Source organism: Trachurus japonicus, unplaced genomic scaffold (genome assembly GCF_045865225.1).
Source record: "Trachurus japonicus isolate A0001 unplaced genomic scaffold, Traja_1.0 AP029882.1".
NCBI classification, from domain to species: domain Eukaryota; kingdom Metazoa; phylum Chordata; class Actinopteri; order Carangiformes; family Carangidae; genus Trachurus; species Trachurus japonicus.
The window spans coordinates 1,379-28,908 of NW_028220015.1; the positions used below are offsets into that span (position 1 = coordinate 1,379).

The window sequence follows — 27,530 nt, forward strand, 5'->3', positions numbered from 1 at the left end:
TCAAAGACATTCAAACACAATCACCCACCTTCATACTGAACCTCGTATCCGGTTTGTCCACACCATAATCCCTCATGGCCTCTTCATATGTCATGGTTGGAAAAGGAACTTTTATCAAATCTTTTTCTGCAGGCCAGGAATACTGCAACAAACCCTCCACTAGGGACTTAATATTTGCCTGATCCACAAAAGACATCTCAATGTCAACCTAGGAGACATAAAAAAAAGACCAATTATGGCTGCAAACCAGATGGTTTTGTCCACATCGACACACAGATGATGATGAAACAATACAAACCATCTAATCAATCAAATTATCATGTAGACCAGAAGAAAATAAACTATGAGTGTGCCACAGTTTCTGTATCATTCATAATCAACATGCAGCTAATGAGAGTGCTGGATGAGATGAAGGGTGAAATTTATGGAATCACCACTCTTGGAGGATGTTCATTTAGTTGTTTAATTTTGTAGAAAAAGGGCAAATCACAGAGATGCCACATAACAATTCTTATTCAAAATGCCAACCTTGTGGCTTTAAGAAACACTAAAAAAAGCGAGAAAGAAAATTGTTGTAGTAATTGTTTTTTTTTAGATCAAGCAGAAGAAAAAAATATGGAATCACTCAATTCTGAGAAAATATTATGGAATCACACTGGTAGCAAACTGGTAGACCAAGGAAGACCTCAAAGTGTCAGGATAGAAAATTTAAAGCAATACATCTTGAAAACAGAAAAGGCACAACAAAACAAATGAGAAACAAATGGGAGTCAACATCTGTGACTGAACTGGAAGGAAAATTGGATTTACATAGAGAAAAGCCAAACAAAAGCCATCATTAACACCTAAACAAACAAACAAAAAAAAACAAGGTTACAGTGGGCTAAAGAAAAGCAATCATGGACTGTGGATGACTGGATGAAAGTGATATTCAGGGATGAATCGCAAATCTGCATTGGGCAACGTGATAATGCTGGAACTTTTGTTTGGTGCAGTATTACCAATATTAAGTTTACATAGAAATTGTGGACACTTTTCTGATTCCATCATTTTAAAGGATGTTTGGCAATGATGATAATCAAGATGATAATGCATCTTTCTATAGAGCAAAAACCATTAAACATTCCTTCAAGAAAGACATAATATAACCTCTGCACCTGGATCAAGGACTTTCTCACCAACCGCCCCCAGTTTGTCAGGCTGGGCCCCCACCTCTCCTCCACCCTCACTCTCAGCACTGGCTCTCCACAAGGCTGTGTGCTGAGTCCCCTGTTAAATTCCCTCTACACTCATGACTGTATTCCCTCCCATTCCACCAACTCCATAATAAACAGGGATGCAAACGGGTCAGGACCAAAAAAGAGAGGAATTGTCTGGCGGGGGGGGCGTGGGGGGGGGGGGGGGTGCTCACCATTAACAAATGATTACATTACAATATCATGGAAAAGTCAATTTCCAGTAGTTCAACCCCAACCAAGTATTGAGTGCATATAGATGGACATAGTTTTCAGAAGGCCAACATTTCTATATTAAAAATGCTTAAAAAAAATCCTTTGCAATATTTCAATTTTGGAGATACAGAATTTTAGGTCTTCACTGAATGTTAGTCATAATTATTACTATTAAAATAAACTGAATAAATAAAGACATGGTGTTTCATTCAGTGTGTAATGGACATATAGGCCTATATAATGTGTTAGTTTCACTTTAATTGAACACATTCTACATCGCGGAGGCGACGTCTTTCCACTCAGGGCTTCCTTCACCTGTGAAACGGGGCAGAGCTCCGTGGAGACACCTGCCTGACACAGCAACGTAGGGAACCGTGCATGTCCGCGGCGCACAGCTCCACATGCACGGGAGGAAAAACGGCGTCGCCGTCGCACCGACTGCACGCGGATACGCGCCGCTTTGGGTAACGAGCGCGCACGTCGCGCGTCAACATTGGAGGTAGGCTGTTATCAGTGTAATCAGAGACCATGAATGAGTTTGCCTCAGTTTCACGTGATTGTCACTGTCAGCCTGTTAGAAAAACATTTTACTGACCCCAGCTGAGACCCCCCCCTCCCCTCAAAACAAAAACTCTTCGGATCTGAACGATTCACACAAGTCACCTAATTGGTCATGAAAAAAGCGAGTTTCGCTTTTCGGCGCGCTGTTTGCATCCCTGAATAAAATTCGCAGATGACACCACAGTGATTGGCCTCATCTCAGAAGGGAACGAGTCTGCCTTCAGGGACGAGATCCATAAACTGACCACCTGGTGCTTGGCGAACAATCTGTCACTTAACACAAAGAAAACTAAAGAACTAATCCTGGACTTCAGGAGATGCAAAGCTGACCACCCCCCCGTCATCATAAATGGAGACTGTGTGGAGATAGTCCATAGTTTTAAATTTCTGGGGACTCACATTGGCTGCCGTAAAGAAGGCACAGCAGAAAGACTCGAAGAAAGTGAGTCCTGAAAAAGAACAACCTGCAGTGCAAGCTGCCCTTCTACTGCTCTACCATCGAGAGCATAATCACATACTGCATCACGGTGTGGTACGCAGGCTGTTCGGCAGCTGATAGGAAAGCTCTGGAGAGGATCATAAGAACAGCACAAAAAATCATTGGCTGTCCCCTTCCCACACTCGAGGACATTGCAGACGCCCGCTACCTCTCCAGAGCAAGAAACATCATCAGAGACCCCTCCCACCCCAGCCACATCCTTTTTGAACTTCTGCCCTCAGGGAGGCGATACAGGTCCATAAAAGCTCGCACCAACAGACTTTTGCACAGTTTTTTCCCCAAAGCCATCCAGACTCTCAATAAACACACACAGTAAATCCATCATTGCTCCACATACCCCCATACACCACCACTCACAAGCACATGTACAAGCACTTTGACCCATGTAACCTGCCATGTTGTATTCATCTCCTTATCTTCTTCTAACCCATGTGTTTTTTGCTTTTTGTTGTTTGCTTGTTTGTGTGTCTGTTTGTTTTCTCTTTTTTGTTTTCCTGCTTTTATGATGTGTGTGATTTTAAGTATGTATGCCACCACTGTGATGGGCAGTTGCAATTTCATTGTATTTTAATGCAGTGACAATAAAGGCCTCTTATCTCTTATTAGGGTCCGGGCAGCGCAGCTGCCAGGACACTATTGTATTCCTAGGAATTCTTCTTCTTCTTCTTCTTTCTTCTTCTTCTTCCAAGGAAGTCATACTTCCCATGGGCAAAAACTCACCAAACTTCACAGAAACATACGACCCCATGCCAGATTCACTCAACTCCAAGGACAATAAGCGTTTAAATTTAAAAACTTTAAAAATTCCTACCAAACCAACGGTAGATGCTAAAGTTTTGAAACTTCACCACAATGAAGCCTCAATACTGCTGAAACTTTTGTCCACTTAAACTCATTACAAATTATTAAGTCCATCACTCTGTTTTTTTCAATAACTGTAAAACTTTTAAAATCCTCCTCCCACAATTTTTGCTCAATTGACACCAAACTTGCTACAGAGCATCTCCAGACTGTCCTCCACAAAACCTGTTTCTCAGACTTTTGATTAAGCAAAAATTGAGCCTACAGTTCATGAAAACGTTTGACTGTAAATAGTACTGTAAACATATACCATCAAATTCTTGCTAAATACATTTCCAAACTTCCTGAAAAAAAAATGACAATATTTTGGAGTCATGGTTGATGAAGTTTAGCAAATATCAGAATTTTAATTCAAAAACTGAATTTTTGAGAACATTTTGAATTCTGCTCTCATGGGAACAACTGCAGTCAATGTGAGTGTGGAATTTTTAAACATCATATTTTCTCTTATGAAGCAAAACACTCATTAAAAACAAATCACCAACATTTCCATGCTGTCAAAGATGCAATTTATGTATTATCAGATTTTTGTTTAGATGACTGAATTTCTGACATTTTGACCATTTCATCACAACAGCTGCCCGGGCACTGACTCACCTGAGTGGATAAATGAAGCTACACAGCAGGTCTCACTACCAGCCAATTAGCTCAGCGAGTGAGGAGCTGGTTCTTGGTGTCAGAGATTGTGAGTTCGAGACCCAGCAAGGGTGATGATGATGATGACAGATCAAAATGTCAGATGTCCTCAAGCTGTTTTGCTGTTTAGATGCAATTTATGTATTAACAGATTTTTGTTTAGATAACAGAATTTCTGACTTTTTGACCATTTTTGAAATCTGCGTTCACAACTGCTGCCCGGACACTGACTCCCTGAGTCTATTTGAGAAGACACACACCATGTCTCACTTCCAGATGATTAGCTCACTGAGTTAAGCGCTGGTCTGTGGTGCGAGGGGGTGTGGGTTCAAGACCCAGCAAGAGTGATGATGATAATGACACATCAAAATGCCAGATGTCCTCATGGTGACATCACATCAAGCCTCTAAATTAAAAAAACAAAACAAATAGCTTCGACCGGACCATGGGCGAAAGCTCATTAAATTTTGGACAAAGGTCCAGTGTCATCTTCTTCTTTCTACTTCCAAGGAAATCATACTTCCCATGGGTGAAAACTCACCAAACCTTACAGAAATGTCCAACCCCATGCCAGATCCCATGTATTATCAGATTTTTGTTTAGATAACAGAATTTCTGACATTTTGACCATTTTCGAAATCTGCCTTGACAACAGCTGCCCGGGCATTGACCCCCTGAGTCGATAAATGAAGCTACACAGCAGGTCTCACTACCAGCCAATTAGCTCAGCGAGTTAGGAGCTGGTTCTTGGTGTCAGAGGCTGTGGGTTCGAGACCCAGCAAGGGTGATGATGATGATGACAGATCAAAATGTCAGTTGTCCTCAACATGAAACACAAGACAATTGTCCTAATGGTGGCATCACAGCAAGCTTCTAAATTTAAAAATCCAAATAGCTTGGACTGGACCATGTGCGAAGGCTCCTAACATCTTAGAGTCACAGTAGATGTTTAACAAATACATATCATTACCTCAAAAACTGATTTTTCTTTTTACTGTGGTTTCAAATCTGCCTGCACGACAGTGAATGGCTTACTCAATTTGTGAAGCCACTGTTGAACTGCCACTTGTCAATTAGCTCAGTGCGATAGACAATGGTCTTTGGTTCCTGAGGTTTTGGGTTCAATCCTCAACTAATGCAAATTGGACATTATAAGGTCAACTGTCTTGTCTTCCTATTCTCCTGTTTGTTCCTCAGAATTGCCTAAATTTGCCCCAAAGTAGCCCGGACCCGACCCATCGCTGCGCAGCAGCTATAATCTTATTTTATAATTTCAATGCCATGGCCTGCAAATAGTCTGGATCTCAATCCAATTCAAAATATATGGAGGAAATTAAAGAAAATGTTCCATGACAAGGCTCCAATCTGCAATGCTGACTTGTCAACAGCAATCAGAGAAAGTTGGAGCCAGATTGATAAATAATACTGTTTGTCACCCGTTCCAGTAAGTCCATGCCTCAAAGACTGCAAGCTGTTATAAAAGCCAGAGGTGGTGCAACAAAGTACTAGTGGTGTAGTGGGGTTTGTTTTTTTGTTTTTTTCATGATTCCATAATATTTTCCTCAGAATTCCATATGTTTGTCCTCTATTTGGTCTAAACAAGCAATTGTGACTATGACAATTTTATTTCTTGCTTTTTTTTGTGTGTGTTTCTTAAAGCCAGAAAGTTGGCATTTTGAATAAAAAATGTTTTATCTGCAGTACAGTACGATTTGACTTTTTTCTACAAAATTAACATTTAAATGACATCCTCCAGGAGTGGTGATTCCATATTTTTTGCCAGAGGTTGTAGAATTCTTAGCCCAGATTGGAATATTATAATTTCAACACTGACCAAACTATAAAAAAAATTATAGCTGCTGCGCAGTGATGGGTCGGGTCCGGGCTACTTTTGGGCAAATTTAGGCAATTCTGAGCAACAAACAGGAGAATAGGAAGACAGGACAGTTGACCTTATAAGGTTCAATTTGCATCAGTTGAGGATTGAACCCACAACCTCTGGAACCAAAGACCATTGTCTATCGCACAGAGCTAATTGACAAGTGGCAGCTCAACAGTGGCTTCACAAATTGAGTAAGCCATTCACTGTCGTGAAGGCAGATTTGAAACCACAGTAAAAAGAAAAATCAGTTTTTGAGGTAAAATTCTGATATGTATTTGTCAAACATCTACTATGAGTCTAAGATGTTAGGAGCCTTCGCACATGGTCCAGTCCAAGCTATTTGGATTTTTAAATTTAGAGGCTTGCTGTGATGCCACCATCAGTACAACTGTCTTGTGTTTTATGTTGAGGACATCTGACATTTTGATCTGTCATCATCATCATCACCCTTGCTGGGTCTCGAACTCACAATCTCTGACACCAAGAACCAGCTCTTAACTCGCTGAGCTAATTAGCTGTTAGTGAGACCTGCTGTGTAGCTTCATTTATCGACTCAGGGAGTCAGTGCCCGGGCAGCTGTTGTGATGAAATGGTCAAAATGTCAGAAATTCAGTTATCTAAACAAAAATCTGATAATACATAAATTCCATCTTGACAGCATGGAAATGTTGGTGATTTGTTTTTAATGATACGTGTTTTGCTTCATAAGAGAAAATATGATGTTTAAAAATTCCACTCTCACATTGACTACAGTTGTTTCCATGAGAGCAGAATTCAAAATGTTCTCAAAAATTCAGTTTTTGAATTAAAATTCTGATATTTGCTAAACTTCATCAACCATGACTCCAAAATATTGTCATTTTTTTTCAGGAAGTTTGAAAATGTATTTAGCAAGAATTTGATGGTATATGTTTACAGCAGTGTTAATTTTGTTGACGAAAAATTTTCGTCATAGTTATCGTCAACAACCTTTTTTTTCTGACTAAAACGAGACAATAACTAAATAAAAATTCATTTACGAGGACTAAGACGATGACGAGGTGTATTGACATATTCGTCAACGAATAAAAACGAGACGAAAATGTCTGCCAGAGACGAGATCCAATCGGAACTCATTTCGTTAGGAAGAGGCGGGAGGAGTTGGGAAGAGAACCAATCAGAGCGACGTGGTAAGGAAGTTACGTAAACGTAGTTTGTGTTTGAGGCTGACCCGGGAATGCGCTGCAGAAGACAACATGTCAACGCCGGGGAGGAAGAGGAGAGAGGACATATGGGGAAATTTTATATTTGACGTCAAAGATAACAAGACGCAGTGTAAGAAATGCAGCGCGAGGATTACGGGGAAAAACACAACAAACTTGAAGCGACATTTACAGTCGAATCACCCCGAAATCCACACACAGGTAAGCATTTTCCTCAACATACAACTCACTCGACGTTATCCCGTTTATTACACGGCTTACTAGTGAAATATTCAATTTGAGACATGATTTTCATCAAAATACGACTTGTATCGGTGATTTTTCCGCTGTTTTGCTACCCCTCAACCCCAACCCCCCCTCCCCCTCCCCGCCGCACGTGTTGTTTGATCCCGAGTCCCTGTTTTTTTTTTTTTTCTCTCTCCGAGACAGGGAGGAGGGAGAGGGGGGGATAAGGAGGAAATAAATACATAAATCGGTAGCCTATCGTAACGACACGTAGGCCCGATATGAAATGAGTGTGAGAGACAATCGTCCGTGTGTCACCGTGTTTAGTGGGTGTGTGAGGCTGGCTGCGTTGTGTTTCACTGCTGACTTCCAAGCAGCTAGCCTATTGCTATCTTGTTGATGTTTAGCGCTACCTGGAGCAACAACAACAGTAGCTGCAGCTTCTACTGAGAGCGAGTCAGACGTAACGCACGTGAGACACACCGACTGACTTTAATAGAGCCGTGTAATAAGCTACAAATGTAACACACCACCATTGTCCTGTAAAGCTAAAGGTACCTACTGATTAAAGGTGCATAAGAAATGTTGGTGTAACAAGAACAATTTTAACTTTTCCTTTTTTTCTTCTTCATCATAGCTACAGAAGACCTCAGATGGACCACAGAGTGCAAAGAGACTTAAAGTGTCCCAGCAAAACATTTCAGTAGCCATTCTAAGTGCTTCAAAGTACAAACTTGACTCAAAAGAGCAACAGACAAAGGAGGAGGCTATAGCAAAATGGATTGGATGCACAGGACTCCCAGTTACTACAGTTGAAGATGAGGACTTTATTCTTATGATGGAAACAATGGATAAGAAACTGACTGTTCCAAAAAAAACAAAAATAAGTAATCTGATCGACAAACTTTATGACGCTGAAACACAAAAATTCAAAAGGAGATTGGCTGCTGTGCGGAAGGTATCAATTGGAATTGATCTGTGGACAAAAAAAGGACTGACTGCTTCCTTCCTGGCTATAAGTTCATGCTATTTTTGCACTGAACTACAAAAACCACAACACATATTGCTGGCCCTGGAACAAGTGGCCCATCCACACACTGCACAAACAATCAAAGCATGTGTGGCCAAATGTATGCAAGACTGGGGCATATCACATGAGAAGATCATCACAGTAATAACAGACAATGGGAGTAATATGGTGGCAGCTTTTAAACACACCACACCAGAGGCAGAAGAAACCACCTCTGAGGATTCAGAACAAGAAAACCCCACCATGATGACTGAAAGTGACTCTGAGACTGAAGATGATGATCAGCGGTGAGTCATTGTAAAAAATGTAGTAGTAATTTCCATTGTTAAGAGTATGCCTGTTAAAAAGAACATTTTTAAAATCTAATTATGCTTATTTGTGTGCATTCTTCTTATTAGATGCCATCACGATGACCTGGACATACAACGGACGCCATGTGTGGTGCACACCTTACAACTTGTGGTCCTCATGATACAGAAGGAGACAGGTGTCAAAAGAGTCCTTGATAAAGCAAGGTCAGTTGTGAAGCTTTTTCGCAAGTCCTCGGTTGCGACACAAAGGATGCTAGATGAATGTGGCCTTATTGTTGTAAATGACTGCCCCACACGCTGGTCGAGCACATTCAACATGGTTGCACGACTCCTCAAAGTGAAAGACTCAGTTTGCCAAGTCACCAATGACATGGGATGGGACAGCTTGCTCCCTAGTGAATGGCAAAAGCTGAAATCATTGCATGAACTACTGCTGCCTTTTGCAGAACATACTCAGACCCTTCAGAGTGACACCATGTCCATGTCCCTGGTGGTCCCTGCCATCTCTGATCTGCTCAGCCACCTTACTGACTTTGAAGAGAACACAAACCACCGAGGCCTTGCTGCTCTTGCACAGAAAATGAAAAGAAATATCAACCAGCGTTTTGCTTGGATCCTGGACACAACCGATGAAAAGTTTTCACCACTTGTGGCAGCTGCCTGCTTTGTCAACCCTACTGTGTGTGAAACCCTACTTGATGATGAAAACATTCAGGAACTGCTGAAACAGGCTGAGGAGTACGTGGTCCAGTCCACTCAGTCACACTCACAACATGTCGAACTTGAGGACCAGCCTGAAGATGATGGAGAGGAGAATGAGAAGGAACCAGAGGAGATAGAACCAGCACCATCCTCATCAAAGCAGCCAGTCTTCAGGTTTTTTTCAAAGTCTCGCATGAAGCCTAAACAGAGGACCTCCTCCACAAGCAGCATTAAGCAGCAGATCAGAAAGTATAAGGAGGAGCTTTCACACCCAATCACCTGTGCCACAGCAACAGGATTCTGGCTGGAAAAAAGTGACACTTTTTATCACAGTTTAAAACCTTTCGCGTTAGACTTATTGGCTATTCCAGCTTCTCAAGCTTTCGCAGAGAGGGTTTTCAGCGTCACAGGTGACCTCACCAGAGGCAAGCGCAACAGAGCAAGGGTCATGCTGGCACGAAGTGCTTTCCTTAAAATGAATCGGGCCAAATAAATCTGTGGTCTACACTGACAACGCTTGTATGCACATAATGGTACTGATTTTTGTTTTTCTGTTATCTATGGTATAGCTCCATATATTAATTAATTTGCTCGTTATTTTGAAGTTGAAAATGTTATAATGGAATGGTTGCAGTTCCTGCCACTGATAGCATTTTTGAATGTTTTCCTTTCCTGTTAATAGGTTTAAATCCTGATGCGATTTGAAGTGAAATCTGACTATTTAACAGTGAGCTGAACCATTTTTCTTGTCTTTTTAATAGTTCAGTTACACTGATTTGGAGAGAGCAGGCCTGATGGCGTTATAGCCTATGCACTTTTTCTACATGTTTGTTTATTTTTGCACAAATGGCACTGCTGATTTTACAGTATTACAGGTAAATAAATGTTTGTTGCAAATAACAAGTTAATCTGTGTCTGTGTATGAATTGCAGAATTCCCTAACACATTCATAACATTCCTTAACACATTCATAGAGGTTTCATTTAGTCTAGGTGAACGTAATGACTTTCAGAAATTGAAGGGAAAGATTACATATTACCCTTAAGTCGACTAAATCTACTGTAGTTTTCGTCGACTATAATCTTATGATATTTCGTCAACTAAAACTAGACTAAAACTAAAACAATTTAAATAACTAAATTATGACTAAAACTAAATTACATTTTAGTCCAAAGACTATGACTAAAACTAAATCAAATTTTGCTGTCAAAATTAACACTGGTTTACAGTACTATTTACAGTCAAACGTTTTCATGCACTGTAGGTTCAATTTTTGCTTAATCAAAAATCCGAGAAACTTTTGTGGAGGGCAGTCTGGAGATGCTCTGTAGCAAGTTTGGTGTAAATTGAGCAAAAATTGTGGGAGGAGATACATTTTTAAAGTTTTACAGTTATTGAAAAAAACAGAGTGATGGACTTAATAATTTGTAATAAGTTTAAGTGGACAAAAGTTTCAGCAGTATTGAGGCTACATTGTGATGAAGTTTCAAAACTTTAGCATCTACCGTTGGTTTGGTAGGAATTTTTAAAGTTTTTAAATTTAAACGCTTATTGTGCCCCCCCTAGGAGGGGGGGGGGGCACATGTCCTTGGAGTTGAGTGAATCTGGCATGGGGTCGGACGTTTCTGTGAAGTTTGGTGAGTTTTCGCCCATGGGAAGTATGACTTCCTTGGACGAAGAAGACGAAGAAGAAGAAGAAGAAGAAGAAGAAGAAGAAGAAGAAGAAGAAGAAGAAGAAGAAGAAGAAGAAGAAGAAGAAAGAATTCCTAGGAATACAATAGGTTCCCGGCAGCTTAGCTGCCCGGACCCTAAAGAAGAAGAAGAAGAAGAATTCCTAGGAATACAATAGTGTCCCGTACGGTGTACATTTTAGGACATCCTCAGGTGTCAGGCTTCAGCCTCAGACTTTAGATGAAAAGGCATAAGGTCTTAGGAAAACTTCTGTCAGGTGTCCACTAAACAGCCTCAGAAAAAAGTCGCCAGACCAAAAGGCATCAGAAAAAAGTCGTCATACCAAAAGGCGTCAGAAAAAAGACGTCAGACCAAAAGGTGTCAGAAAAAAGGCGTCAGAAAAAAGGTGTCAGAAAAAAGGCATCAGACCAAAAGGCATCAGAAAAAAGGCGTCAGAAAAAAGGTGTCAGAAAAAAAGGCGTCAGACCAAAAGGCATCAGAAAAAAGGCGTCAGAAAAAAGGTGTCAGAAAAAAGACGTCAGAAAAAAGGTGTCAAAAAAAAGGCGTCAGAAAAAAGACCTCAGAACAAAAGACGTCAGAACAAAAGACGTCAGAAAAAAGGTGTCAGAAAAAAGGCATCAGAAAAAAGGTGTCAGAAAAAAGACGTCAGAAAAAAGGTGTCAGACCAAAAGTCATCAGAAAAAAGGCGTCAGAAAAAAGGTGTCAGAAAAAAGACGTCAGAAAAAAGGTGTCAGAAAAAAATATGTCAGACCAAAAGGTGTTCTTCAAACTTTGATTCAGTTGGGGCTTTTTTTTTTGGAGGGGGGGGCAGACTAGTAAATTATTTATTCATTGCTGTATTTAATGACGTCATCGAAACACGACACCGGTAACGAGCTGTCGTGCAGAAAAGAGACTGCACCCGAAAGGAACACGCGTCTCCGATATGTAACGCCAGGTTCACACCGGACGCGGAAGTGCCACGAATAGATGCGGAACGGAGTCTGTTTCCTACCGCCGCCCTTGTTAACCGATTGTGTTGTTCACACCAGATGCACCGCGGCGCGCACCTGCGCAGCCGGCTCGCACCCTGCAGCGATCGTTTTGGTCTATTTTGTGTGTGAGTCGCGAACGATCGCATCAATCTGGGCAGGAAGTTACCCAAAGAAAGACAAGAGAATTCGGTTAATTTTCAAGATTAAAGCAATTTTCAAAATAAAATACTGCGATTTAGCCGTGTGTTTGCGTTTGTGATCTATTTGTGTTTATATACCTAAACAGTGCATGAGAAAGATGAACACACGCACATACCTAGGCAACACATACACACACACACAGCCTACACACACAGCCACAGTCGACCCACACATACACTACACACGCAGCCACAGACCCACACAGCCTACACACAGGCAGAGGCGCTGGTTGACCGGCATGGAGAAATGCGCGTCTGGTGTGAATGGGAGGGCTCCAGCTCGCGCGCGATTTTCCTTTGTGCAGCGCTTCTGCCAGAACAGCGCGGATATGTCGTCATGACATGAGTGTTGACGGTTTACTTTTATTGCTATTGTTGTTGTTTCTACTGCTCTAGGATGAAAAACATCATGTTTTGTTATGTGACGTGAATTTACACCATTTTAACCTATAAATAAAGTTATAGCCTATTTAAATATTCAACAATTTCAGTTTCAATGATTGTATGTGGATAAATACATTTATGCAGAAAGCTTTGATGAGCAATTACATAACACATAACAAGAAATTAGTATGTGCTAATTATCATGTCACATTTAAAAACATGATGTTTTTAATTTTACAGCAGCAAAAAAAAAAGTATGGTCTGCAGACTGTTAAATCAAGGTTTGTAGAAATAAAAATAGTCAGTTTTTAATCTGATGTCTTTTTTTCCGACACCTTTTTTCTGACACCTTTTGGTCTGATGCCTTTTTTCTGACGTCTTTTTTCTGACACCTTTTTTCTGATGTCTTTTTCTGACACCTTTTTTCTGACGCCTTCTTTCTGACGTCTTTTTTCTGACACCTTTTGGTCTGATGCCTTTTTTCTGACGCCTTTTGGTCTGATGCCTTTTTTCTGACGCCTTTTTTTCTGACGTCTTTTTTCTGACACCTTTTTTCTGACATCTTTTTTCTGACGCCTTTTTTTCTGACGTCTTTTTTCTGACGCCTTTTTTCTGACGTCTTTTGTTCTGACGCCTTTTTTGTGACGCGTGTTCCTTTCGGGTGCAGTCTCTTTTCTGCACGACAGCTCGTTACCGGTGTCGTGTTTCGATGACGTCATTAAATACAGCAATGAATAAATAATTTACTAGTCTGCCCCCCCCTCCAAAAAAAAAAGCCCCAACTGAATCAAAGTTTGAAGAACACCTTTTGGTCTGACATATTTTTTTCTGACACCTTTTTTCTGACGTCTTTTTTCTGACACCTTTTTTCTGACGCCTTTTTTTCTGACGTCTTTTTTCTGACACCTTTTTTCTGACGCCTTTTTTTCTGACGTCTTTTTTCTGACGCCTTTTTTCTGACGTCTTTTGTTCTGACGCCTTTTTTGTGACGCCTTTTGGTCTGACGTCTTTTTTCTGATGCCTTTTTCCTGACGCCTTTTGGTCTGACGCCTTTTTTCTGACACCTTTTGGTCTGACGCCTTTTTTTCTGACGCTTTTTGGTCTGACGACTTTTTTCTGAGGCTGTTTAGTGGACACCTGACAGTGGTTTTCCTCAGACCTCATGCCTTTTCATCTAAAGTCTGAGGCTGAAGCCTGACACCTGAGGATGTCCTAAAATGTACACCGTAGTCCCGGCAGCTTAGCTGCCCGGACCCTAATAAAGAAGTACATGTAATTTTTCCTGTCCCCTCTGCCCCTCTCACCTGAGTGAATTCAGGCTGTCGGTCTGGCTTGGAGCCTTCATCTCTGTAGCACCGAGCCATCTGGAAGTATCTGCCACAATGACAAAGGGGAAAGACAAAGTGACACTATGTGAATCAAAACATCAAAAAGACTCTGTTACAAATACAATAAGATAATCAAAAGCAAGTAAGACTAAACATTCTTTCTTCTTTTTTCAGTATAAGATGGAATTTAGCTGTTGGCAGTGAATGTGTTTTTTTATTTTTTAGTCTAACTGCACTGCACTTTACCTGGAGAATGGATGAAAATAGGCAATAGGGGTGTGACAAAATCCCATTCATTCTCAAAATCTTGAACAAAAACACAGGTTAAGGTGTGAGTGTCAAGCAAAGTTGATCCGATGTCCTATCAAGATATTTTGCTTATAGGTTTTGGGCATATGTATTTGTATAACTCTGAATTTAAAAAACACAATTTTTATTCAACACGATAACTGTCTGGATATTGCTTGCCAAAAGTTGAACATATTTCAATTCTGAGTGCTCTGAGCGCTGGGAAGCCCCCAGAGCGTTTTTTCCGCCAAGGGTGCTGAGCGCTGTGAGCGCCGAACTCCATAGGATCCGAATGGAAACTAGACGCCCAGAGCGCTGAAAGCGTGTCCGATGGACACGGCCCCTTAGTTTGCTTATGTGCAGCCGCAACAAGCAGAGCGATTAATGAGCTTTAGTTGTGTGTACCTTGTGTGTACCTTGTGTGTACCTACCTGTCAATACCGGCCACCATGAGAAGCTGTTTAAACTGCTGTGGACTCTGGGGTAAGGAAAAGAACCGGCCTGGCTCTCTGGAAGGAACCACAAACTCTTTGGCTCCCTGTAATCAAAACAATGGGCCTTAGGGTTTGGGTTTAATTTCCCCTCAGCTGAGGGAGGTACCTGAGGTTGTTCTACAGAATCGCTTAAAAGGTTTCCTTTGGTCAGGAAAATTGCAACCCATACCTCAAGGAAATCTTAACTGTTTTATGCAACTGGTCCCATGAATCAAAATGTGTTGTGTTGTTTTGTTCCCAAATGGGAACCTCTGAGATAAGCGACATCGCATTTTACAAAAAGAGTTGAAAATCTGAGTTGAAAACAAAACTGGTGTGCTGCAGTAACTAAGGTCATCATCTGACAAAATGGGGCCAGTCTAGATTTGATCTATGTTTGTCCAGAAGGACAATCTGTAACTGATGCTGGAGGTCTTAAATTGTGTTCAATTCTTTGAGTGTTTCCACAAAGTTAAATTGACCTTCTTACCCCTGGTGTTCTTTTGAATAAAGTTGGAGTTTCCACTTCCACAAAATCTGCAAATTAGAATAAAATTAAATTAGACTCTTGCGCAAGACTTTGAACAGCCATCTGATGTTGTCTGCGGTTTTGTGGGATGCAAACAGCCTAAGATCCGTCCACTCCCAACATACACTGCTGTGGCGATGCAAGGACAGACAGAACTACTGCATAACAGGAGATATTAAAAAGAAAATCTTCAGATAAATTTTTTTTAGACCTAAAATATTAGGAAACTCTTGCCCCATGTTGATTCTGCCTGGAGTTGTCCTTTAGGTAAAATTCAAGTGTCCAGCCAGTTGAACTTTGGGCCCACGTGCTGTGCATTGGGGTCAGTGAGAACACAAGCACTGAGGTGCGCACCAAAACTCTGGTGCAGTCTTTTTGTAATGTAAATACAGCCGGACCTTGATCCGCTCTGCCTTAAAAAACTTCTTAGATTTTCATTTTTACATGATGTACCATGTGTTCTTTTTCTGGTCAGTTGTCTTGGAAACATAACAATGCCAGTAGTGCGCTGTTTTGACCCAACTGAAAACAAATATGTGTGAATCATACTAGGTGAAAAATGAAACAATGTGGCATTTTCACCCTTGGTCTGCACCAGTATGTGTGAAAACAAAACACCCTTAAAACAAGCCTTGTAATGCCAGTCAAATTTAAAAATATATAAATAATATATAGTAAGTAAATAAATAGCCATAACCAGAATGTCATGTTGACACAACATTTAGGATGAACTCCACTGGCTGAGTGTTTACTTGGCTGCTCTGACACTGCAGGGGTAGATGCAATAGCATATGGCTGCAGACCCGGAGACCTGCACAGTCAGACCCCCACACTTGTGGACCCGCACGTTCAGACCCCTTAATGCCACTCAGTGGTACAGTTGACTGTAAAATTGCAACCGCACTATGGTTTTTTGACAGGGCAAAAAAACGCCAAGATCTAATTGTTTGTGAAGCTTGGAACACTTTTAAACTTTTTTTTAAATAGCCTATAATGAAATAAAATGCTTTTAAATGTTCTACAGATATGACAGATATGAAATGTGGACAATATGGATGGCAGTAGGAACGTGAGTAGCCTACTGAACGTGAATCACATTGTTCGTTTAATGTCATAAATGTTTTTGTTGAAAATGTATCTGAGAGTGTGGGCCAACGTTTCCGCAAAAGTATGACATTTATGAACACGTTGGCCCACACACAGCCTATAATTTTATTTCTGTTTAATTTAAGCACACAGTATTAAAAGTATCTCGGTTTCATTAATTTAAAACAAAATGTGCCGGCCAAGCGAGCTTCCAAAATATCAATATTATATACGTTACTGTATTTGACGTGCATATAAGACTATCGTATTAGATAGATAGATAGATAGATAGATAGATAGATAGATAGATAGATAGAGTGGGTACTAGTTTCATTTGGACGATTTCACGCGAGATTCACGCGTGAGTCACGGGAGAGTCACGCGGATTTTTTGTGGAGGAGTAAATTGTGTTTTCACCAGAAGCTGCAATGTGCCCAAACAACCGCCAGGTGGCATCTGTGAGCAGCAGGACGCTTCCATAAGACAGCAGCACGGAGCAGTGAACACATACGGGGAATGCAATATAATAATAATACAGTATAGTTTTTCAATGAGAAAAATGTGACGATGGCAGCTACAGTATACGTTTCACTCTCTTTTTTCGGTTCTCAGTCTCGTGAGCTCCAAACACACCCGTCTGTGTTTTTAAAATGAGCCAACTACTGTACAGTAGTGCCACAGATTTCTCATTCCCCACCTTGTTTGATTCAAAGTGTAGCTGGATGATTTCTCGTGAATAAACGGGCAAGAGCCAGTGTCACTTTCGGGCTGGGCGATAAAACATATATCCTGAAATAACTTTTCCTCGATAGAAATAGGCTACAAGACGTGGCCGATACAAAGTTGATAGGTTTCATTCATCCATGTTTTGACAGTGTGTGTGTGTGTGTGTGCCGAGCGGACCCGAGAGAGACACGCGTCTGTATGGGACAGGTTTTTATTTAATTTAGAACAAACCTTATGCTCAGCAAAAATGGAAAATATATAGTCTGATATAATAAAATGGTTCTGTTGTTTGGCCACTGTTTAAAATAGGTCTAATCGATTCAGAGCAGCATTCATTTACAAGTTTAATCAGCACCAGTTAAACTTCTTCTAAATAAACGTAAACATTCAATAAATGGGTCAGGTCGGACCACGGGCTTTTTTTTTTCTCATCTTCCTCACCGGAGAAATGAGGTGTGCCTTGCGCTGCGGTCACCTCGCTTCTCTCTGACGCGTCGGTGCTCTGTTTGTGATTTGTCTGCTGAATCTGTCCTTGAATCCTCCCTTCATACGTGCGCGTTCACAGATTCACAATAAGATAAATCAGGGTTGAGTTACCGAGTTGATAACCAGCATCGTGGTACCGCTGATCCGGAGTGACAGTGTTGTGAAAATCGCTATGAACTGGTGCTCTGGTTTTTAGGTGCTCTGCAATCTCGTAGTTTCAAAGAAAATGGATTGATTGATTTTTACTTAACAAAATAAAACGAAAACAATATTATATTAATATATTGTTGTAACTTTAGAAAATATAATCCAGGGGGAAAAAGGCTTACAAACATGGACCAAAACGGCTCAGTAATACGCACTACACATCTTATGAACGTGATGTAAAGTAATAACTTTATTTTTTATATATTTTTTAAATGCAACCTCTAAAACTAGAATGAAAAATATTTTACTATGTTCCACCTTCTCGGCTCTATTGAGAGTAATGTGCTTAATAGACATATTAGCAATGACCAATAGGTGTGCTTGTAATAATTGCTGTGACGACAGCTGGACACAATGTAACACATTAGCGACACATTAGCATCCTCTTTATCTCTGACCAATGGGTGTGTTTGTGGATACTTCACATTGTCAGACAAAAGTCCTGCCCCCCACAGTAGGCTACTTCACACAGCTGTTTTCTTTGAACAGAAAAACCGGTTCCTACAGTAGCTCTCCTCACACTTTTCAGTTCATAGTCTAAGTGAAGAAATTTCGTTGTGTTTCATGTAATAAATTTCACATGTAAGGGGAGCTGAACATACAGCCTCCATTCAGAACTCCAAGACACATGTGCCAGACGCACAGAGGCATGTGTAAAACACAGATTGAGACCACTTCATGATGTTTAGTTTTTTTTTGTGTTCATTTTCGTTTCTTTTGGATTTTTGTGCGTATTACTGAGCCGTTTTGGTCCATGCTTGTAAGCCCTTTTTCCCCTGGATTATATTTTCTAAAGTTGCAACAATATAGTAATATAATATTGTTTTCGTTTCATTTCGTAAGTAAAAATCAATCAATCCGTTTTCTTTGAAACTATGAGATAGAGCACCTAAAAACCAGAGCACCAGTTCACTGTAGCGATTTTCATACACACACCCAGTCTCGCTTTCAATAAAACACACTCGCATTCTATTACAATCAGTTACCACGTTTACATGATGTTTTTTAATTCGGAATCAGAATTAATTATTCTGAATTAAATAGTTCGGAATTAAAATATTCTCCTTTGAGTTTACATGGAAATAATAATTCCGAATTGGGGTTTACATGGAAAACACATTAAATAGCCTTTATTTAATTCTGCTTAACGTCTGGGGGTCGGGAAGCGTTCTGATTGGACAGGGGGTACACGTGTTTCCGTATTTACGTCTACCGGAAGAAAACAACTCCATTCTCAGTGTGTGAAGTGAACAGAGCTGCAGCCGCGAGCCGCTCCGCTGCTCCTAAACTTAACAACAACTTAGAAGCAGAAAGTTTCTCCTCTTAACTGCCAGGATGGCCTTCCCCGGGTGTGTGAGCCCGGCCGCCGCCGCCACTGCTCCGGCGGGGAAGGCAAAGCTCACTGATTGCCTTCCCCGCCTGGCCGCCCCCAGCGGCGGCGGCGGCCGGGCTCACACACCCTCACTGCCAGGATCGCCTTCCCCGGGTGTGTGAGCCTGGCCGCCGCCGCTGCTCCGGCGGGGATCCTGGCACTGAGCTTCGCCTTCCCCGCCGGAGCAGCGGCGGCGGCCGGGCACCGGGGTCTGTGGAGCGGGTTCATGAAGCCTGGTTGTCCCGCCCAGCAATCGCTCTGGTCCCGACATGACTCACTCACAACACTGCGGCTGTAACGTTATGTTGTGTGTGTTGTAGCCTACTTTTCACGGTTAAGTTATCACCGCGACACACAGAGCAAAAACAATATAAAACACAAATTTAAAAATATGACAGTTGTTGTTGCTCTAGTTTTCTGTTTGGATAAGCTTCATATTTAAAAGCGCAATGTTCAGCTGTCAGAAATTAAAAGCAGCCTCCTCTTGTTATATTTGAAGCAACACTGTTGCTTCAGGCTGTGATCAGCTTTTTTGTAGGCTATCGCTGCCTACTTTCCATTAAAACAACCTGCTGCTCTTGGCTGAAATCAGCCCGTTGTCGCTCCATTCTACGATTAAAGTAGCATCAACAAAGTCACTGTTAACAAACAAACAATTCTTCTTCCATTCCTGCAGCCTTTTGTCTCAATGTTAACGATGGCAAAATGTCGAGATATTTTATTACTTTATGAAAATAAGTGAGTTAAAAAGAAGTGGGCTACGCATTTCTGATTTGATTTGGCTTTTCGTGTATTTGGTTAAACACATAGCCTATAAGTAACAGGAGAGAGACAGTGAGAGCGAGAGCGAGAGAGACGAGGAGAGAGAGAGGTCTGCTGGGTGAGCTAGATTAACTTTTAACGGGAGAGAGAGCGGCGCACCGCGCTGTCAAAGCTCGTCTCAGCCATAGGTCTCAGCAGATGTGTGCTTCATTCAGGAATAATTTCCAACTCTAGGTATGTATGTTAGTGTTATTTTTTCCTAAGTAGTGGCCCATCCAAAATTACTGTGACCCGTCCAAAATTGAAATCCTGGCGCCGCGCCTGCTGTAACCACTGTGATACAATAAAAAACAACACTGATCTGATTGACCGGCGTTCACTCTCTAGCTCTCTCGACCACAGCTGCAAATGAAGTAGCCTATGGCCTATGAACAGCGCCACTCTCCATTGCAGCTACGTTGTGGTCAAATGTGGAATTATCCCAAAATCTTTTGAGCTGCATCTCAGTACGATGCTTCCACCTAGTGGCTACAATGTGACCTACAATTTCACGCAACGCGTGAATCACGCTTTCCGTGAGGGAAACGTCCAAATGAAACTAGTACCCACTGTAGATACTTTATTTATCCCGAAGGAAATTGAGTTTCTCAGCTGCACAATAAACATCATCATTCAACAGCAAGACATAAAAATTGCTGTTATTATTATGGTCAAACGGTTGTTACACTCTCAGATACAGATACATTTTCGACAAAAACCTTTATGACATTAAACGAACAATGTGATTCACGTTCGATACTCACGTTCCTACTGCCATCCATATTGTCCATATTTCGTATACATATCTGTATCCATTAGCATACAAAACCGGTGGCGCTGTGGCAAAAAACCAAGGGTCTGAATTTGTGGGTCCACAAGTGCGGGGGTCAGACTGTGCAAACAAGCAGGTTACAGAAGGCAGGTGACTCAACAGTGGCATTATTTCCATAGCAATGGTCTCAAACTCTAGTCATTAGCATTACAAAGAAAAGGCAAGCAGAGAAATGTACTCTTTCTCTCCATACCGTGTACATTACTGAGGTATTCTCTCATCTTCATCACCATTTTAGATCTCAATCTGAGGTTCTTCTGCATGTGTGAGGACCTCAGGTCCAGGTAGCGATACTGCATCCGCAAAGACTCTGATTTCTGTAATAAAACACAACTGATTATATACAAAATAACTCAGAGAACCTGCTCAGAGGATTTGTGAAATGGTGCATAACCAATTAATATTAACCACCTACTTTGACAAAGTCTTTAATCTCAAAGGGTAATTTGCGGGACACATTGAAAACGTCCACATCCTCAGCAAAGACTTCTATTTCTCCTGTTGGCATCCCCTGTTGGAATGTATACAGTAGAATCAGGAGAAAAAAGGTGTAATATCTAAATCATATTTGCTTTACCCAACATTGTGGTTGAGTACAATTTTAATTAGATGAAACCGATGGTTAAATTACTGAAATGATTTAAGTTGCTGTTGAAATGTCCTCTCCTCCATATATTTTAATATTGTTAAGAAGTGTGACTCTTGGGATGCTTGGTGGTCAAGTGTTTAGCTCTTCCCATGTTGGCATATGCCTGAAGCACTGATCGCCGGTCTGACTCCCAACCGAGACAATTCTGAGTTGCTTCTATACTGAAAACCTCTGACATGTCAAACTAGAGGACTAATTCGTCTGCCTAACCATCATAACTGTGGCACCCGAAACGGTGAATACAGCTGATCAATCAAAAAACATTACCGCTCGGGTGAATTTACTTTCCATCATTGGAAACAGGTTCTTGAATGTAAGTGAATGGTCAGTATCCTCAAGATTTTTTGCAGTTCTGTTAGGTAATGCATGGTGTAATACATGCTGACAAAGTTAGACATATCAGACTTTAATGGGCTTGGAGATAATCTTTCGATTTTAAATCTTGGCGGCTCTGCCACTCTGCTGCCTTTTTGCCACTCAGTGGGTGTAACCGATAGGGTTGGGCATCGTTTAGATTTTAGCGATTCCGATTCCGATTCTCTATTTCTATTTCCTGTTCTAAACGATTCTCGATTCCGATTCTTTGAGGTGCAGGTCAACAGGTCACAACTTATTTCACAGGATATTTTTTTATTTGACAAACTCTTCACACAGGCCATTTTTGCATGCATGCTTGGACTTCAAACATACATCTTACACAGCTTGTAAGACCTCCAAAAGGCCTCCAAAAATAGATTTTGCCAACTATAGACCATTTCTATGTTTATAAACATTGATGACGTATGTTGTGGGCGGGGCTTCACTGGTGGCAGAACGTGACAGCTGATCTGGTGTCAACAGTGGAAAGCCGGCATCAAGAGCGATCAAATCAGAGGAAGATGGATCATACAGAGGCCTTCTCTGATTACTTTAATGTTTTGTCAACAGAAAACAGGTTGTCATACCTGAGTAGGCTAAGTTAACGATTAGCAACGGAGTGTGTTGTGTGTTACGGACCGACGTAGGCTACTGCCTAGGGACACAAAACGCTGCGTGGGCGATCATCAACAAGTCCATCAACTACGGTATGACAGCAAACTGTAGCCTACTTGTATGGCTGTATATTACAGTTTATTTAACGGATCCATGTCTGTTATTTCTGTATTAGTCAGACCGTTGTTAGGCTATATATCACAGACCGTTGCTAGGGACACCGCTCATGACCCGATGTGTGTAAAAATGAATGAATGTCAAAATAAATGAATAAGAGGGTGAACGTGTACACGTGTTAACGTTTACACTGAATGAAACAGTAAATGTTTAATAAAAATCCCTAAACGATGCACGCAATATCTACATATATTTTATACACTGACTGATAAAGAGTATTTTTTCCGTCGAAAAAAGTTGGAAAGGACGGGTCGTCTTATATTCGGGGTCTAGATATTGTAGCCTACATGTGCAAATCAGCGGGTGACACCAAACAACGTCTGCCCAAGCAAGTCAGAGCTTTTCTTTCTCTCACACTCACACACCAGTGACCTGGAGATGCAGCCGCATCTGAGGGGACGCGCGTGTGTTGCCGCTTCTCCACTACACAGTTACAGCTCGGCTCTACTCGACTCGGTTTAGGTCCTAGTTTAAATCACAGCTGAGTTCTTTATAGTTCCTCCTCAGCAGTCGTTGTATCACCCCATTTTCCACCGGGTCCGTCAGCGCGGCGGTCACCGCTGATCGCTCCTCTCTAATCAGCATTTCACCGGTATCGCCGCGGCACGACTCTCTTTTTTCTCTCCTTTCGTCAGCTCCAAACTCACTGTTCTGCACCGCGATTACGAAAATTAAATACAATTCACCCTCTAATGTGGCTCATCATCACAGCTTAGGGTCGTGCTGCAGCCAAGCAGCTGTGCTGCTTTTTAAAGTTGAGCTGTAAGTCAGGACCTATGGTCAGGACGTGTATTTGTTGCTTACTTCCGGTATTTTTCTGCCACCAGTACGTCACTGTGACGTCGACGCCGAAGTGGTCTATGGTATTCAATTAAAAGGGAGGGTCCCTAACTGTAACTATAAAACTGAAACTTGGCAAGCAGTCTAACACACAAAGAGCTGCAGAACAGGTGACTGTATATGCAACAAAATAAAACAAACACTGGAGCAGTCATGATGACAAATCAAAAACAGTTTTTGTTTAAGAAGATAATCATGTATGCCTTCTCAGGCTGAGGAGGCCTGTACACTAGTGACGCGCGGTGCGGGTCAAGAAATGTTTACTTTATTTGCAGTGCGGGGCGCGGTGGGGCGGGTCATTAAAAACACTGATGATGAAGTCCAGAGTGTGTTATCAGGGGGGCGCTGATGTTGACGGGAAAGCCGGCGGAGGTGTGAGGGAACCGGGTGAGACGGCGGCTGGGCGCATCAGCAGGTTTCACTGAGAGCAGACCGGGGAGAGTGAGAGGCGGTGGCCGCCACGGCTGCTGCACTCGCGCTGCACTGTGACTCTCCCACTCCTCACGAGCTCCACACTGACAAGCTACCGGCAACACAGCGCCTCTGTCTGCCCTTTCAAAGTAAAAAGCCGCCGTCTGACGTTTAATAGCAGCGGGGATGGCTGTGAAAATAGATGCGGTGGTGCGGGGCGGGTGAAATTACTTCAAACTAGTGCAAGCGGAGTAAAACAAACAAACTAGTGCAGACATTTAGGAACCGAAAAAAAAGATCGAAATTCAAACGGCTTCTTAACGATTCCGTAACCGGACGTTAGGAACCGGTTCCTATTTGGAACCGTTTTTCGGTGCCCAACCCTAGTAACCGAAGCGACTTCCGAGTACCCTGACGCATACCCTCTATTTGGTCTCCGGAAGGCCAAAAGTTGAAACCCCCTAACCATGCAAGTGGCAAATGAACATCTACCACATCCCTCCTTCTTTTCAGACAGACTTTATAATTCAGCAAATGTCAAATGACCTCGTATGAATAGAGCACCTACCAGTCATTGTCTAATATCACATGCAAACACATACACACCTTGTTATCCTGTCCTGCTGGTCGCTGTCTGACAGTTCCTGTAACCTTGATGACAGACTCGACTGTGAGGTCACACAGTGCTGCTTTCAAACAACTTGCAGACTGTAACAGGATAAAAGTAGTACAATTTTGTGTTACATATTATTTTGTTGTTTATCTTATATTTATTACATGTAAAATACACAGAATGTGATGTGTGCTATTAAGCTGTTTGTATCCTTACTTGTTCTTGAGGAATTACAATTTGTGTCAAGCCACTGAAATCTCGCAAGATGACAAACATGTCTTGTCTATTGGAGACAAAACACATTGTTAAAATAACACTTTGCAATATATCTCTGGCAATCCTGACTTTTCATGTAATATCATCATTTTTTATTTCATATTTCCATATCATATTTTGGAGTTATTTAACAAATTAATTGAGATATGTTATAATACAAACATGCTAAAATAATGGCAAATATGGTCAACTTTACTGAGAGCATGTAAGAATCTAGAATCTACAGATCAAGATCTTTGTTTTACCTGTAAAATCTCTGCACCAAAGGAATAGTTCACCAAAAAATGAAATTCAGTAATTATTGACTCACCCTCATGCTGACAGTCCTATATTGAATTTCCCTGGGGCAGACTCTCAACGTGAGATACATTCAATACAGGACTGTTTAGGCTGTAAAAATGTTCTAAATTACATTGTTTCGAGTAAACTCTGGACTATATCTCTTCAGGACACTTGGATTGCAGCGGATGAGCATGGAGGAAGATAACAAGGTTTTTGTGTAGTTTTATGGACCTTTTTGTGTCAGGTGCTATTGACTCTCATATAAGGATTTCGTTGGACTACGAACCCCCCTCCCGGGTCTCCAGATGCACTTTGAGGAATAAAAAACTACTCCGGAGTATTCCTCAGCATCAGGGTGAGTCAAGAATTTCATTTTTTGGTGAACTATTCTTTTAAGAGACCATATCTTACATGGTTTTAAATATAATAAAAAAATGGCTGCACATGAAATAAACAGTGGTAACAGAGTAATACCTTAGGTACTGCACCCAACCACACAGGGTGACTGTGTCTCCTACATGATGTGACCTCAGTTCACCACAGGTGTGACTCCTGAATGACAAACTGCTGGGACCTAATTAAAAAAACAACATTAGGTTAGGTTTAAATGGCAGAAAGCCAGAATACCATCATGTTACCCATTTTACTGAAGAACATGACACATGAAGAACCCAGATGTATGTCATTGCCCCAACTAATATCAACTGCCAATTTTGACACTGATTTAACCTATTAAGCACTTTGATTAACCAAAGACAGAAAAGAGCTCTGTCTACAACAGGCAGGTTTTACTGGACGTCTCAAACTGAGGACAGAAACTGGAGAAGGGCCTGGCTCTTACCCCATATCTATCGGTATCTTGAACAACACTAAATAAGTACATGTCACTATTTTACATAACATATAGGCTACCATATTAACTTTATTATCGCATACTACGTATGCAGAAGTTGATGAGTCCTGTTCTTTTTGTAAACATAATACAGAAACAATTTCACATTTTATCTTTTATTGTGACATATCAAAAATGTTTTGGGGTGATCTTGAGTCTTACTGTTTCAATGCTGCTATCTGTCTACTCATAAAGGTATGATTGAAAACCTGAACTTTGTTGTCATTTATGCAAAATGTTTTATTCAAAAACAAAAATTTGCTAAATCACATTTTCTCATGGAACTAACTCTTTTAAATATCTCAGTGATGTGTTGCTTGTTGTTGTTGTTGTTAATCAAACTAAGATCTAAGATCAACCACACAGTGAGGTAGCCTACCTGTGACGTGAACCTCCGGCAGGTAAAGTGGTTGTGAGCAGGTCAGGTGCCTCCGACCAGTTTGCAGGGCATGATGCCCTTGTCTTGGGGTCAAAGCTGAACTCCAACGCCGACAGATGTAAGCTCTTTTTAGTCCGCTGAGCACTGAGCACAGAATAAACTTCCCTCTTGTTGACATCCTTTTACAACAGGGCAGATGTAGCGTTGCTTACAGAATCCACAGTCTTCACGGTGTCTGCTCAGTGAGTTGAACTGCTTTACTGGCGCAGGGCTTCCACACGAAGACAGCTATGGACGGAATATTTTGACACCATTATTCAACAAGAGAGAGCGCGTGGGCGTGTACGCCGGACCAAGAAGTTATTGCTTCCGCATTTCCAGTCCTCCTGACCGAAACGTCACTGTGAATTTCTGCTCAGATGGATGGGCTCGTCTACTACACAGGCACAGCACATGCTCAACTCTCGGTGATACGTAACCGGATGTGTCGTCACGTTGTTTGGACCAAAGTAGTCAATCCATAGATATATAAGAAGACTAGATGACTCACCCACCGCTGCTGCCCAATGACACACCTACGGCGGCCATCGTGGGACGGGCAACTCTCTCCCTCAGAGCATCAAGCCTATGGTGCATGTTCTGCTATAATGACCATAACTTGCTCAGTTTTTGTCCGATTTCAAAACGGTTTGATTTTTTATGAACGTCTATGCAGTTATGATGCAGCATACTTAAAATCACGGATCATTTTAATCATGTACTTTTTTTTGTAAAAGTAACATTATTGACATTATGCAAATATTTAAAGTAATAGCTACATACTGATTTATTTTTCACAGAGTTATGAATCGTTTTTTGAGTGAAGATGACTGGATCACCTATCTACTGCACTGTAACTGCAGCCAGAGTCAGAGCAAGTTGCCCGTTCAAATATGGCCGACTGTGAGCTACGCCTGCGTGTAGTTCGATCTACCCCCTTGAGTCAATCTGCAACATAATCGCTTCATAGCGCATCTCTTCTTAAATGCGGAAGGGGGGGTGTCGTCAAAACCATCAAATCCGTAACAGACGTTTCAAAAGATGAAAGAGATACAAGACATAGCTCAGAAAGCTGGACAGGGCACCGCCTGTCACTTCTAGTCTGGGGCTCGCTGTTTTGGTAAGCAACCGATCCAGGGCGAGAGAGACAGGTCTTTCCGTCAAAATAAAAGCACCATAAGCTAATAAAATGCGATTAAACTCATTAATTTAAGGAATATAATTTACAAGAAAGTCCCCGAGCCATGAAGTTAAGCTTTTGC

At 41.4% G+C, this 27,530-nt stretch overlaps 1 protein-coding gene across 1 annotated transcript; it reads right to left on the reverse strand.

Annotated features, from left to right (window-relative positions):
• On the reverse strand, positions 1-26,748 carry LOC146960873 (aspartate--tRNA ligase, mitochondrial-like). Its single transcript, XM_085771980.1, has 10 exons — positions 26,230-26,748; positions 25,433-25,532; positions 24,617-24,683; positions 24,394-24,495; positions 21,154-21,249; positions 20,932-21,055; positions 15,190-15,236; positions 14,658-14,764; positions 13,915-13,984; positions 1-208 (listed from the first exon to the last, which is right to left on the reverse strand). Exons 1-10 carry the CDS (start codon positions 26,405-26,407, stop codon positions 11-13), a joined length of 1,089 nt encoding a protein of 362 aa, XP_085628106.1. The 5' UTR covers positions 26,408-26,748; the 3' UTR covers positions 1-10.
• Positions 26,749-27,530: the final 782 nt, after the last annotated feature.